This window comes from Cebidichthys violaceus, unplaced genomic scaffold (genome assembly GCF_023349555.1).
Source record: "Cebidichthys violaceus isolate CVI_PGR_0920_01 unplaced genomic scaffold, fCebVio1.0.p SCAF_10, whole genome shotgun sequence".
Classification (NCBI taxonomy): Eukaryota; Metazoa; Chordata; class Actinopteri; order Perciformes; family Stichaeidae; genus Cebidichthys; species Cebidichthys violaceus.
In genome coordinates this window covers 8,764,829-8,779,873 of record NW_027176263.1, presented here as the reverse complement: position 1 = coordinate 8,779,873, position 15,045 = coordinate 8,764,829, and the positions used below count along the sequence as shown (strand labels likewise).

Here is a 15,045-nt window from a genome sequence, read left to right as displayed (position 1 = left end):
GCAGATATCTGCAAAAAATATCTAAATCATTCAGTCTAATTTCCTAAATTCAAAAAATTCTTTGGATCATTTTCTAATACCACTGAGTATAGTCAACCTCTGCAGATTTCAGATGTATGTATTTGGTTGCATTGACCGTATTTGTAGCAGCTTTTATTATGTTGCATATGTGTTGTGAAATTGTGTTTTCCAACATTTTTTTTTTTTTTGCACTGTCAAATTGATGTTGAGGTTTTCTGCATATGCTTATGTTTTGTCTATTTGCATGTAGCAAGAGCCAACAATTTCCTGTTACCTGATCTGCCATCTCGCTGGAAGTCCACATGGTACCACTCGCCGTCATTGACTTTCTTATTGACTGCCTTGGTCTTTGTGGTTCCTGAGCCCATGTCCAGCAGCAGGTACAGATGGCCATCCAGCATCTCAATGGCAAAGAAGTCCACCTTGAGAGTCTGAGGATTCTTGGAATCCTTCGGCTGCTGCTTGGGCTTGCCGTGGCTGAAGAGGAGAAGGCCGTTGGGCTCTGTGGTGCGGAAGTCAAAGGAGATGGAGCCCGTCTTTTTAGCGTTCCACTTGTTGAGGATGATAAAAGACTCGGGCGTCTCGAATGTGATGGGGTCGAGAGTGGCCACATTCTCGCACTTGAATGCCACAGTGCCATGGACCTTCATCTTGGGATCACCCTGCTTGGCCATCCTGGACAGCTCAAGTCTCACGTCGTTGTTTTTGTACACAACCTGAATTGGGAGTAGAGGAGGAAAGTCAATTCTACAATCATACATGCAGTAGGTGTCTCACTCAAAACGTGAAAGATTGACCTCTATTGCTATTTAAATGTAAATGGTTCAGGCAATCTATTAAGTCTTATGAATAACTGCTTTAAAAAATTGAATGATCTGGATATGTAAAACAGCGGTTGTCCATGTGACATTTCACCCCCTCAGGACAGTTTGTCATAAGCAAGGTTTGCACGGCTCAAGCCTCGGTCATCTTTGTGACACTGCACCTAGAGTGAGGAACTGTGTCTGCGTGGCAACAAATGTCACGCACATCCCCCTGCTTTCTTTGCTTCACACTTGAAGCCTTCACAACACATGCATAGTGTACTCTGTCTGGGTGAAGTGTAAGCAGTTCAGACATCCGGTTTGACTTTTAGCTTCAGTGTCAACCAGAGGAGGAGACAGCTTGGATCTAAAAGGCGATTGTGATAAATCAGGTAGCATCTCCTTGGATTGTGAGTGGAAAGTGAGATGGAGGATGATAAATCTAAACTGCTGCCTTGATTGCAGGTGTGGAGTAAAACGTTGATTAAGGCCCCGGTTGCAGCTAGTGATTACAATAAAAGTGGGCAGATGATGGATATGCCTCTCAAAAGCAAATAAAAAATGACTGCATAAACATAAACATTGCAACATTGCCTAATTCAGAAAAGTGATTAACTGCAGAAATCTACTGTACATGAATTTACACAGAATTCATCATATCAACAGCAGTTTGTATTCTCAGACACTGTAAACCAGACAGGGCTTGGCTTCAGTGTGCTTAACCAAATGGAGTGCATTAGCGCTGTGACCTTTGAGGTGCCAAGTGCTGAAGAGCTTGGGCGCAGAAGTGACAGACAGTAGCAGCCCATTACAGAAACATGAACCACAATGTCATTAAAAGACCAATTAACCATGGATGAGAATCATTATCATACATTACAGCAATATCAACTGACCAATTTGCTAACTTGATCTTTTTTAACTACAGTTGTTTGTTTCAGTAATCAACTCCATTTGTGTATGTAACTCATCTTTAATCTGCTGTTTCATAGTTATATAAAGGCATTTTAAATTGTGTTCTAAACACTGTGGAAGGCTGCTTTTGAAGTAAATCGTCTAGAATGCTGATTAAAACATATCTCTAAAGACAAAGAAAAAGTCTTTGTGTAAAGGGGAGCATTGCATGCCGCACTGTGTGCAAATCAAACAGGAGTGCTGCTGTAATTGGCAAATCTTACAAAAACTTAAGACAGCCATAACTTTGTCATTATCTAATCTCCGTAATGAAAGAGTATCTTGAATAAGTGCAGCTGTTGTGGCAAAAATCCCTCTGTCTTGTTACGTCTAATTTCCATATGAGAAAGTAATTAACATTTTGGTGAATGTCAAAACTTTTCATTAAAACATCAGTGCGGTGACGATATTTAAAAATTACTTCACCACTAAAGCACTCTCACTCACATTGAAGTGTTATAATACAATGTGTCAATCAGTTTGTAAAGCAAAAAAAAAAAAAAGAATTTAAAGGGGTACTCTCAAAGATTGAATTTACATAAATGTCTGTTAAGTCACTATCTATTGCAGGAGGAGGTAATACAATGGTGATTGAGCCGAAAGTGCTGCAATATTTATGCATCTGCAGTATTAACAACTGGGCGTCTGTGGTAACATTCCCAGAAAAGTATTCTGTATTAGTTTTTCTCCATCATATACACACAAAAAAATGGAACTATGCACACAATTCTGAAAACTTAAAGCTCATGTGTCAACAACAACATTTCAATATGCTAAACTTTGAGCACAATTCCATTGATTTCACTAAAACAGAAAATCTAAATCAACCTGGACTGAAATCTTAAAGATTGCCTCTTTAAAACACAAAGCTGTCAATAGTATGCCTGACAGAATTTCCCCAGTGGGCACGAGTAGAGTCAATGATCTCTTCCACACCGCTCTAGCACAACTAATTAGTAGATACGGTTATAAAGTGACGGCCAGCCCCATTATGGTAACATGCATATGTATTTACATAACAAAATAGTTCTAGTGGTAAATCTATATTGCTTTCAACAAGACAAATCAAATGAGATACAGCTGTGGAAAACACTGTCCATGTCCTTTATTTGTTGCCATGCTAAGCGTTCACCTGAAAACGGGGACAACTCCGATGGGATTGCATTTGCATGGAGCATTATGTTTATCACTGAATCAGATCTGCTGTGTCTAACTGTTCAGGTAGATGGAGCTCATAGTGGTGCATTAGAATTAGGTAAGCTCGGGCTATTTTTCTTGTAAATGCTTTGTGACCGACTGCATCACACTGCACAAAAAAAAGGGAAACCAAAAATACCAGGCTTTTACTCCCACGTCTCTATCTTCCCTCATAAAAAAACATTTATATTTTTTACATCTGAAACCGAGCCAAATTGAATGTTTTAAAGAAATAGATTAGGAATAGAAAGGTCATTTGACTAGACTCCTGACACAACAACAAATGAAGAAAAGGAGTAAAGGAATAAAAGATGATATCTCTGCCTGCTGGACCTTAGCTATGTAGACTAAAAGTGCAGCAGACAGCCTATAAACCCAAATCAATTCTTTATAGTCAAGACAAAGGGCACCTTTCAGAGTCAAAAGGAGCCTTGGTCTGAGCTACAACTGGTGCTGCGCTGGGAGTGCTGCACTAATTTGTCATCAAGCTTGGGCTGTGACAACTGAGCAATTACTGCACCAGCGTTTGTTTTGCCATCAGAACCAACGGGCAGGCGTGGCAACTCAGACTGGCATCTGCACACCAATGCTGCAACGAGCAACACTTTAAACATACCATCAATCAGGGCCCACAGCACATGCTGTTAAACCTCTCATATGTTGTCATGACATACACAGAGGAGGACCTGAGATGGGGATTCTGTATAATGCAACAGGCTGGATGCGAGTTTGTAAATGGAGGAAAAATTTAACAAATTAAAAGCCAGTAAATTAAACTAACTGTGGACTTTACAGTGAAAGGACAACATCTCCCTTTTAACTTTGATAATGACATCTGCATTGTCTAGTAAAACTAAATACATAAATTATAGGAGGAAATAAAAGAGGGGGCATTCTGTCTCACATTTCAGGGGAACCATCACAGCTATGCATCATATTTTTAAGTTTTTGAGCAATTCAAAACTCAGGATAGTGAGAGCAGATGCTGTTATTAAGCTGGCCGAGAGCAGTGAGGGCAGCTCACCTGGGTGAATGCACCATGCTTATGGTGCACAAATTCCACTCCCTCTGTCACCACATCTACAGAACCTCAGAGACTTGCAGTTAACTAAGATACTCCCCTTCAAATACCAGACCTCTAATGAGCTGTGCGTGGCGTGTGGACATGTGGTCCATGCTCTGCTTGCTCATTAAAGAGAGCTGCCTTGGACCTCTCCAAAAGGATCACCGAGGACGACAGCTTGAGGTGAGAGACGAAATGTAGGACACCACAGTAGCAAGAGAAGTAGAAGAACGCAAAGTGACGACAGCTTTTGAAATTTAAAAATAAATAAGATTCATCATTTTGCAGTACTTTGGAGATCTGCCTGCTTCATATCTTTGCATATCCCTGGTGGCTCGTGAAGTATATGCTTTAGGTCAAAATCCCTATTAACCAGCAACTGAAAAAAATACTAAAAATACTACTACTGTACAGAAATGTATAAATTATAAACCCTCTGCAGGAAAAGAAATCACCTCCTTCTCTCTTACTTAGGGATGAAGTACAGACTATACACATACTTCCATAGTAGAATACTAGAATATATTAGTAAAGGGGCGAGTGACTAATTACATACTGTCATTAAGTCATTAGCCTGAAGGGCCATTACACCATGGAGCATCGAAGATACAAAATGTGCTGAATTTAATACATTGCCTGACAGTATTTATGTCAAACAGTGATGTACTTGCACTTTGTTGTGTCCTTTTTTCAAGGTGAGGGTTAAAGCCAAGTTGCACATTTCTAGCACAACGTTAACATACACACTACTACAACACCAAACCAAACATAATAGTAAAACGGTAAGTCATTAGGTAAGTGGTCTAAAATAATATTCCTATTCCCCAGTGGAAGAATTGTGAGCCGTTAAGTGTGTCAGTTGACTGACTGCTCATGAAAATTCAACCGCCTTATCCCAGGATCACTGCTCCTCTTTGAAGTGCACCTGACGGAGCCTGTGGTAAATTCCACTCCAAGAAAGTTCATGTGCGGCCGTGTGGTACACCAGACGACACGAAGTGAACGTGTGTGTGTGTGTGTATAACATTATGAGCGCACTGAGGGGGCGGTAGAGGCAAAATAAAGTTTGTGTGAGTATGTGAGGGGAAAGAGGAGAAACAAACTAAAGTGTAAAGGATGAGACAGGGTCAGCGTGTGGGTGGAATGGCCTGTTTGGAGGCCTGAGGTGAAGCCAGTCATATCCTGTACACCCACCAGCCTCAGAGTGCACACAGAAGTGGTGTTTACCTCCTTGAGGCAGCCCATGAAGTTGTTGCTAACTGGAGATCCAGGCAGGTCAGCTGTGCTAGGACTCCCTCCAACATAGAAAAAGTCATCAGAGCCTAGCATGGTGTAGTCTTCTTGTGTATATCCTGTGGTGGTCAGAATCCCATCCACGGATATTGTTACCTAGACAACAAAGCACAGGGAAAGGACACGCTATACTCAGACAGCCTATATACCGCAATGTTATTGCCTTTCCTTCATGTTGTCTATGACATGTTTCATAAACCCATTTTCATGTCTGTTTTCATTGTCTTTTTTCTTGTTTTTTTTATTATTATTTTGTCCAGTTTGATTAGTTGGAAGACTGCAAGCCTTCGAAGGAATGCTATTCTAGTTTGAGTGTTAGTGAAGTGCCCATACTACAGTGTTAGTATTGCCCCTACTGCAACTTAAAAGTACTTTAGCAGACACAAAAATGGTGTTAGTAGAATGTTATCTAGGTTAGTTAAACTATTAATTCCATATTAGTACGTCCAGCAGTTCTACAAAAGAAATCAGAAAGTGCTACTGGGTTAGAGAGGGAGCACATGCTATGAAAAGAACAATCACCTTTTAGTATAGGAAAATGACTGAGGGTATAAAAGAAACAAACAGCATGCATACATTTGTCTTTTCTTTTTGAGTACAAGCACACAAAAAGAAAAAGATAGACAGGGATACTGGGAGTCAGTATCTTGACACTTGCCACAGTGTCAGATGCATGCAAAAGCGTATGGAAGCCACAAAGAGAAATAAGAACACACCAGAGAAGCACCAATGACAAACACAGCTCAACTGTCACATTCATGGAGACAAATGGGCAGTCTGACATTTGCAACACATAGTCAAAGTGCATGCCATGCAGAGTGAATGGGGATACAACTGGCTGAGCCAAAGAGCATCAGGCCAGCCAGACAGGAGAGGGTCCTCATTATTAACCACAGCTTGATGCAAAAGGCTCGAAATGATGCTCCTAAAAAGGTGGATCAAACAGAATTGGACAGGAAACAAGTGAAATAAAGAGGGCGAAACCAATGAATGAACCAAGAAATTAAAAAGGATTCGAAAAAGTAAGCAGAAGAGTACCAACCGCAATTTCCCTTTTTTTGTAAATGACGTCTACAGTAAAAAAAAAAAAAAAAAGAAAGAAAAGAAACACACGGCAAACCCAAACTAGGAAACAATTAGAATGATATCTACCGAACAATGTAGTTTGTTTACCATAGCGTGTCCAATGCCTGAGTGCTTTGTGGAAAAGGGGGGAGAAAGGAAATTAAAAACTGTGAACAGAATAACGACTGTTACTCAAATAATATATGATGGTCAATACTGTTAGTACATTGTTAAACGGCAAAAAAAACATACTGGTTAGTAGAATGACACATTCCATGAATGATGTTAGTTTGATTCCAAAGCATGTTAGTAACATAGAGTAAAAAGGGCAAAATAAGTTCAACAAGAAAAAAGCAGTCGAAGGAAATAACAATAATGCTCGACCAGCGACTCCCTAAGTTCCTCATGGTTTTTGAACCATGTTCTGTAAGTGACCAGACCGTTACCCTTACCCAAGTCCTGAGAAAAGGATATGAATGACAGACATCATTTTTTTCATAAGAAAGAATGCCTAAAGCACATCAGTTGACCCTCTCTCACAAAGTCCAGAGTTCAAGACCATTTTAAAGCTTTGTTTCTTTTGTTGGTACTGGTATTTGCGTTCTTTTGTACTTGGTTTTAGGCTGGAGACCAATCCAGAACATTGGATTTTCCGTCTCTCATACAATACTGTACCTCCATTTGGTCTTATTGATGAACTTTAGGATCACTTTACTGCAATGAGACAAAGCAAAGAACACCCTGACACAGAATGAGGATGGGAATTTTGATTCCCCCAAAGAGCATGCACTCAATATGCTTGGTTTTCTTTTACAATTTGAATGCAGTGAATGTTCAAGCTGGCCAAATCCTTGAGTTTGCCAATAATCGATGTGCTGATTATGCAAAAAGCTGCAGCTTTGGTATTGAGGTGAAGACAAATGTTTCCCATCAAATGTGCAGGAACAAAGCTAGAGATGTTTTCTTAACAGTTTTCTAAAGCTCTGTGTTACTTCCCTTGTCAAATCAAATAATCTCAACTATTTTATGTGGGTCACAATAATCAGTTTGATATTGAGGAGTAAAAGGAAAGAAATATGTGGTGTTCCACTTCACACAGGCTAAACAGTCTGACGTTTTCTCATGATAAAATATTCTTTATTAGTCACACTGTAGTGAAAAGTGCAATTATTTGTAAAAAATTTAAATATTTCAGCAAACTTAAAAAGCTAACAATTTTTGAAGGCTACAGTCCACGTAAAGCAATTGAAAACATCTTCATATCCACTTATCTTCAGATTATAAAGATGCTGAACCCAACCCTAACTTAACTGTCTGCAACATCCAGGAGCATCCCAGTTGTCTTGGAGCGGCAGCTCAGAATGATGTGAAGGACAAAGATGGTGGGACCAATGATGGCAATCACGCCACCTTGCCTGAATTTCTCTCACCAACACTGGGGTTCAGTCCCCAAAGAGGGAATTGTGTTCTTCATCATCATCATCATCATCATCATCATCAGTTAAGCCAGCACTGTAAGAGGACTTCCTGCTGCCCCAGTAAACAGATGCTCTACCTAGAAGTGCAGCTGAACTCTGGGTCCAGAGTGTCTGAACCAAGATGAACAATGATTATGACTGTGAATCATGAACTTTACATGGTCACACATCACTGGGCTAGCTGTTATGAAACATACGAGACACCTGTTTGTGCACCTGGGGTGAGATCTCAAATGCCACGTTGCGCGTTGAGACTCAGTTTCCCACCGGTGTCCTATCAGGCCTGGAGTACTGGAGGAAGCCCAATGCCCTGCTGTATTAGACCTCTTGGGCACAGTGAGTCATAACACCTTAAACTACTGTAAATGGAAAATAAGTGATCAGGATCTTGTTAAAGTTGTGGCAGCTTTTAGACAGCAGGGATATGAAATCACATCCACCAACAGACTCAGTGGTGGCTTACACCAATTGACATGTGGGAGCGGGTTGTTACTGTTGAAAGCCACTGAGAACATGTTGATGTGGGGATTCAGTAAAACTTTGGATCAGCCATGGGCCCAACAGGCTGGCACTGCTGATGTCCAAGGGTGGTCTGCCACTAGCAGAGTGGCAGCTGCCTCCTGACACCATGTAGTACTGTATATGTTGATCTGATACTAATCAGTAGTAGTTACACTGTTTACAATGCAACAGACCATCACATACATCTGTAGCTTCTCTCTTGCCAGGGGAATCTAATCTTTGTCTGAGTTTGCACATGCATTACACCTTTTTTTCAACCCATCTGATTCCTCTGCTCCTGGTGAGATCAGGCAAGAACCAATCCTGGCCAGTCTCCCACTTTTGAGCAGTGTTGTCACATGCAATCGGCACTATTAGTGGGGGGGTTGCAAGAACCATCCTGTGGTGTTTCAGAATGTAAGTAGCACAAGCTGCTGAAAAGGATTTCTATAGAAGTCTAATACGTAACAAATCTTGTGCTAACCAGGTCACACTGTTACTGCGTCTCTTCAAAGTTAATAATGCAGAGGGGAGTCACCGCTGCCATGTAGGACAGCCTATTAAAGCCTATGGATCCTGTTAGATGAGTTTTGCCTGTGCTCATAAAACATTCATTTCAAAGAGTGACCAAGCCGCAACCTCTGGTGCTGAGAAATGAAGCCAACGCGGAAGTGCTGAAACTCTGCAGTTTCAAACGGCCACTTGAGGCTGGCTCAAAAAGTGAGTCGATCCCCATAGACCGCCATGTTAAAATGCCAACCACTTTGAGCATTTCACCAGCTCTTCAGATACCTATAGTCACAGAGACCACGTCCATATTTCATACAGTCTTTAAGAGTGACCCGTAGTTTTAGTTATGCTTACGTGATGTTTATACTTTATCCAAAAAGTTTGCTTTTAAATGCTTTTCCCTTATCTCACAAAATAATCCCTCAGCAGTGACATCATTCTTTAAAGAAATTAGTGCTCAATAACTGTCTAACATCTATACATGCACTGCAAAACTCAAAATATAAACTGTGGTCAAATGTTTTTGAAACAAAAAGTAAACCATTTACCTCTAATACTTTGTTGATACGGACTAATCCCAAGGAACTGACGCAAGTTAATTCCACTTACATACTGAAAACTCTCAGAATCAGAGTTGCTTTAAAAGGATAAATAAGTTGACTTTCTTTTCCCCCTCAAACTGTAACTTAATAGAGGTCTTAATTCACATCTAGATGTCCCTGCGCACTTGTGGTTCTGTTTTGTCTCCACCATACACCACCATGATTCAATTTAGCAATCCAATTACAATGTCTGGAAAAAAACAATATATCGTATGATGGTAATGATTTAAGTGCATTTGTTTTGATTCATTTACTGAGTCTCTGCATCACCCTCTGTACTGTTACCTGACGTAGATTCCTTGTTACTTTGACATCATGCCAATCATTGTCATTAAATTTCCCATTGACTGGCTCCACAAGAGCTTCAAAGGCTCCAGACCCCAAATTAATGACGAGTGAGACAGCCCCATTTTTCAGTGCCAGGTTGACGTAATCAGCTGATTTGCCCGTGTGCAGCATCAGTCCATTCCTCTGCAGGGTTTTGAATGACAATGTGATTTCATCACTGCTGCTTTGAATCGGGTTCAAGGACAAGTCGTAGCAGAAGAACTCGGATCCTTTGAAGGTGGCGACATACTCTTCTTTTACTGCGGAGACAGAGAAAGAGAAATGCGTTGCATTAATAGCATGGCCTCTTGGGTGCCTGATGGGGAGCTGTCAGGAAAAAAAATGAGAAAGGATGTCTCAAAAATGGTGGATTACTAATAAACACAGAGACATTGGAGAGAAGTGGCAAACTGAAATGTGATGGAAGGTACATCTAGAGATTCAAGGTAGACTCTAGCTTTCAATGACCAGCTAGTACCTACCTTAACCTTAGAACACAGGTGTTTCGAGAGATTTATGATGTCCCATTTTAAAAACGTTTGTACAGTAATTACATGTTAGACAACTGCTATTTTGGACATCACATCTCACACAATGTAGTGGTAGACCTGGCACACAATGATGCAATCCTTCACAACTTTCTCACACAAACACATTATAGCCCTGCTTCTCCTTTCTTCACTTAGTGACGTGTTCCATTTTTCTTGTGCTATTGCGTCTTTTGTGATGAGCACTCACTGCTGCCTCAACATAGCTACAGCTACCCTACCTGTCAATCGTAAGCATGCATGTACAATATTTACAAACCCAGTGTGCCCACTTTTGAACTGTATGCTATGCTGAATTTATCGTGGCTAATTTACACCAACATCACATCAGCTCATAGGTTCCAACGCCACATTCACACGCAATAATTAGGCAAGCATGCATAAAAAAATGTATATGAAAGCACACTACAAGCACATTACATAAAATCCTATCCTGCTGCATGTTTAAATCAAAGATGTGATATAACAAGTGCAAACACACATTTTAAACTGGAGCATTGAAATACAAACAATATGACCCCTCAGTAATAGAAAAGCAGGAAAGCCTCTGAACTCATGGGTTAAACAAAAAACTGAGATGTTGTTTTATCTTTACACAAATAAAATGCAGAGGGGATTCACTTGTGTTTGTGTTGTCTTTGTGTTGCCATTATGTCATGAAATCTGATCTAAATAAAATGTGAGAAATATAAAATCTCCATGTACATTATAAATTTAGAATGTCTCCAACTTTTCTGACCAACAATCTCCCAGAATGCAACTGTTCAAGCAGAAAGCATTCCTGCGACAGATTCCTATGAGCGCCTCCCACCATTAGAAAGGTTAGTTCAGAGATACATGTTTCTCAGTAAACCCGAGCAGGTCGGCGCTCATCATCCATCCTCAGATATGCCATGACAAAGCAAAAATAACCTTGAGAAAAACCTCAACGCTGTTATTGTGAGACACAAAAAGCAGCAGTGGGGGTGATGCATGTAAACACCCATTAGAAAGCATTTAAAAACAGGTTTAGACAGATAACAAGCTATTAAAGCCACAAGCAGAAAATAAGCAACCGAAACACAAATGGACCAAAGCGTTCAATTATCATAAATGAGGAGTGCTGCTCATTTATATATGCTTGCCAAACATACACACATTCAAAAGACACTCACTCACACATGCTTAGAGTAGAATCCAGGCACGGATGCAACAACACAACGACTAAAAGGGGTTGCTGTCCACAACAATTTGTCACCTCATTGATTCCCCCTTAAAGGCACTATAGTGTACCTCTGGGAAAACTGCAAGGGGCCGTAATTGAAGTTGGCTGGATCTCACCACTCTTTGGTCATTCCCTCAATGCCTGAGCCCCCTATCAGTGAAAATTAGAGACCTCTACCCTCTTCACTAAATCCACCTATCCCTGCTCCACAAGCTCAGTGACCATAACAAATAGAGCCAATAGTTTAGGGTCAGCCTCATCTCTCTCTCCACACACACACACACACACACACACACACACACACACACACACACACACACACACACACACACACACACACACACACACACACACACACACACACACACACACACACACATCCTCCCGCACTTCAGTTAATTCCCCAAACCAACGGAGAATGAATTGTGTGTGTGTGTGTGTGTGTGTGTGTGTGTGTGTGTGTACAGCAGCGGTTTTGTTAGGAATTTACAACACTTGGGGCTCAGCCCAGAGGCAGTGTCAGGGCGAGGGGCATACATCTCCTTAGAGAATCATAATTCCATTCAAACACTAGTCTAGTCAGCCTGGTGCACTCCGATGTCAACATATGCAGGTCTAAATGGAGCAAAACAATTCAACCATCAGTATTCACTCAGCTGCATTACATTTGGAAAAAAAGATTGTGTGTGTGTGTGTGTGTGTGTGTGTGTGTGTGTGTGTGTGTGTGTGTGTGTGTGTGTGTGTGTGTGTGTGTGTGTGTGTGCGCGCACAAACATATATTAGGGGTGTAACGATACACGTATTCGTATTGAACCGTTCGGTACGAGGCTCACGGTTCGGTAGGCATTACGAACCAAACAATACGTTTCAATAATATTAAATTGCTTTTGGAAAAGAAAATATAGCTGAAATTGGTGGAAACAACGGCACTGAGGAAATGAGTGAGAGATGTGTGTAGACCACATTTATGGATCCATAATCTATGAAACCTTTGTGTGTAAGTGTTGATATTAAAGTAAATATGAGGTGAGAGAGAGAGAGACCCGCAGCACTGTAACTAAGTCTGAAAAATAAAACTTCTAAAACTTTCCAGGAAATGTGTCTGTTTGAGTTTATAGAGGAAGATTTTAGAGAAGATCTTAAGTATCAAACACAACCTTTCATTCTTAAAGACTACTTGAGAGTCTCACCAGCGAGGATTTGGCATTTCGGCTTTTTTGCTGTACTGAAAACGTACCGAACCGTGGCACCACTATATTGTATTGAACCGAACCGAGAATTCTGTGAACCGTTACACCCCTAATTGTAACGTGTGTATATATATATATATATATATATATATATATATATATATATACACACAGTTGTGGTCAAAAGTTATACACTTGTAAAGAACATAATGTCATGGCTCTCTTGAGTTTCCAGTTATTTCTACAACTCTGATTTTTCTCTGATAGAGTGATTGGAACAGATACTTCTTTGTCACAAAAAACATTCATGAAGTTTGGTTCTTTCATGACTTTATTATGGGTTAACAGAAAAAGTGACAAAATCTGCTGGGTCAAAAATATACATACAGCAACATGAATTAGCAATTTTGGTGACTTAGAAAGTTGTGTCAATGAAATGAGCTTCATAGCATGGCCTCTTAACTTCTTGTGAGTGATTATGAGTGACTACAGCTGGTGACTTCTCTGAGGCCATTTAAATAGGGCTCATTGGATACAAACGCCCACAAACGCTACAATGGGAAAGTCAAAGGAGCTCAGGATGGATCTGAAAAAGCGAATCATTGACTTCAACAAGTCAGGAAAGTCACTTGGAGCCATTTCAAAGCCGCTGCAGGTCCCAAGAGCAACAGTGCAAACAATTGTTTGTAAGTATAAAGTGCATGGCACTGTTTTGTCACTGCCACGATCAGGAAGAAAACGCAAGCTATCACCTGCTGCTGACAGAAAATTGGTCAGGAGGGTGAAGAGTCAACCGAGAACCACCAAAAAGCAGATCTGCCAAGAATTAGAAGCTGCTGGAACACAGGTGTCAGTGTCCACAGTCAAGCGTGTTTTGCATCTCCATGGACTGAGAGGCTGCCGTGCAAGAAGGAAGCCCTCGCTCCAAAAGCGGCACCTTAAGGCTCGACTGAAGTTTGCTGCTGATCACATGGACAAAGATAAGACCTTCTGGAGGAAAGTTCTGTGGTCAGACGAAACAAAAATCAAGCTGTTTGGCCACAATGCCCAGCAATATGTTTGGAGGAGAAAAGGTGAGGCCTTTAACCCCAAGAACACCATGCCTACCGTCAAGCACGGTGGTGGTAGTATTATGCTGTGGGGCTGTTTTGCTGCCAATGGAACTGGTGCTTTACAGAGAGTAAATGGGATAATGAAGAAGGAGGATTACCTTCAAATTCTTCAAGATAACCTAAAATCATCAGCCCGAAGGTTGGGTCTTGGGCGCAGTTGGGTGTTCCAACAGGACAATGACCCCAAACACACATCAAAAGTGGTAATGGAATGGCTAAATCAGGCTAGAATTAGGGTTTTAGAATGGCCTTCCCAAAGTCCTGACTTAAAATCCCATTGAGAACATGCGGACAATGCTGAAGAAACAAGTCCATGTCAGAAAGCCATCAAATTTAACTGAACTGCACCAATTCTGTCAAGAGGAGTGGTCAAAGATTCAACGAGAAGCTTGCCAGAAGCTTGTGGATGGCTACCAAAAGCGCCTAATTGAAGTGAAAATGGCCAAGGGACATGTAACCAAATATTAGCACTGCTGTATGTATATTTTTGACCCAGCAGATTTGATCACTTTTTCTGTTAACCCATAATAAAGTCATGAAAGAACCAAACTTCATGAATGTTTTTTGTGACAAAGAAGTATCTGTTCCAATCACACTATCAGAGAAAAATCAGAGTTGTAGAAATAACTGGAAACTCAAGAGAGCCATGACATTATGTTCTTTACAAGTGTATGTAAACTTTTGACCACAACTGTGTATATATATATATATATATATATATATATATATATATATATATATATATATATATATATATATATATATATATATATATCCAAAAAATAATCGCTTCACTCAGAACTGAGGGGAATGAATGTAAGCGGATTATTCTAATAACTAACTAACTTATTGAAGACACAAGACTTTTTCTGTTTAAATGATGTTGACTCTGGCAAAGCATGACTTGTCAAGCTTTTGCTTTTGGAGGCAATTCACCATAAAGCTGTCAGCCAAGTCAAGTGTCAGGCCAAGCTAGCACTCAATCTTCCATCTGGCCAATAATAGTAGTCAGCTCACAAGCACACAGCTGGCTTCTTTTAGCTGTCTTTCCATATTTGGGTAACAAGCCACGCTTTTATGCAAACTATATTACAGAAATTTCTGACTTTGGGGAAGCTGAAATGATTTTTCGAGACAGTGGTGAAAAAAAAAAATAGTCTGAAGCCTTGTGTTGCGC

General features: G+C 40.5%; 1 protein-coding gene across 22 annotated transcripts in view; it reads right to left on the bottom strand.

The window, feature by feature from the left end:
- The window catches only part of nrxn1a (neurexin 1a), a 245,015-nt gene that overhangs the window by 144,574 nt on the left and 85,396 nt on the right, over nt 1–15,045 (bottom strand). For 15 of the 22 annotated variants that reach the window (XM_068724314.1, XM_068724330.1, XM_068724438.1 and 12 more), the window contains 4 exons: nt 9,773–10,074; nt 6,505–6,528; nt 5,266–5,427; nt 296–737 (listed from right to left, as the gene is read on the bottom strand). In XM_068724314.1, coding sequence (XP_068580415.1) covers nt 296–737; nt 5,266–5,427; nt 6,505–6,528; nt 9,773–10,074 — 930 coding nt within the window. The remainder of the gene's footprint in view (nt 1–295; nt 738–5,265; nt 5,428–6,504; nt 6,529–9,772; nt 10,075–15,045) is intronic. The other 7 variants (XM_068724355.1, XM_068724372.1, XM_068724425.1 and 4 more) reach the window with 1 other exon arrangement.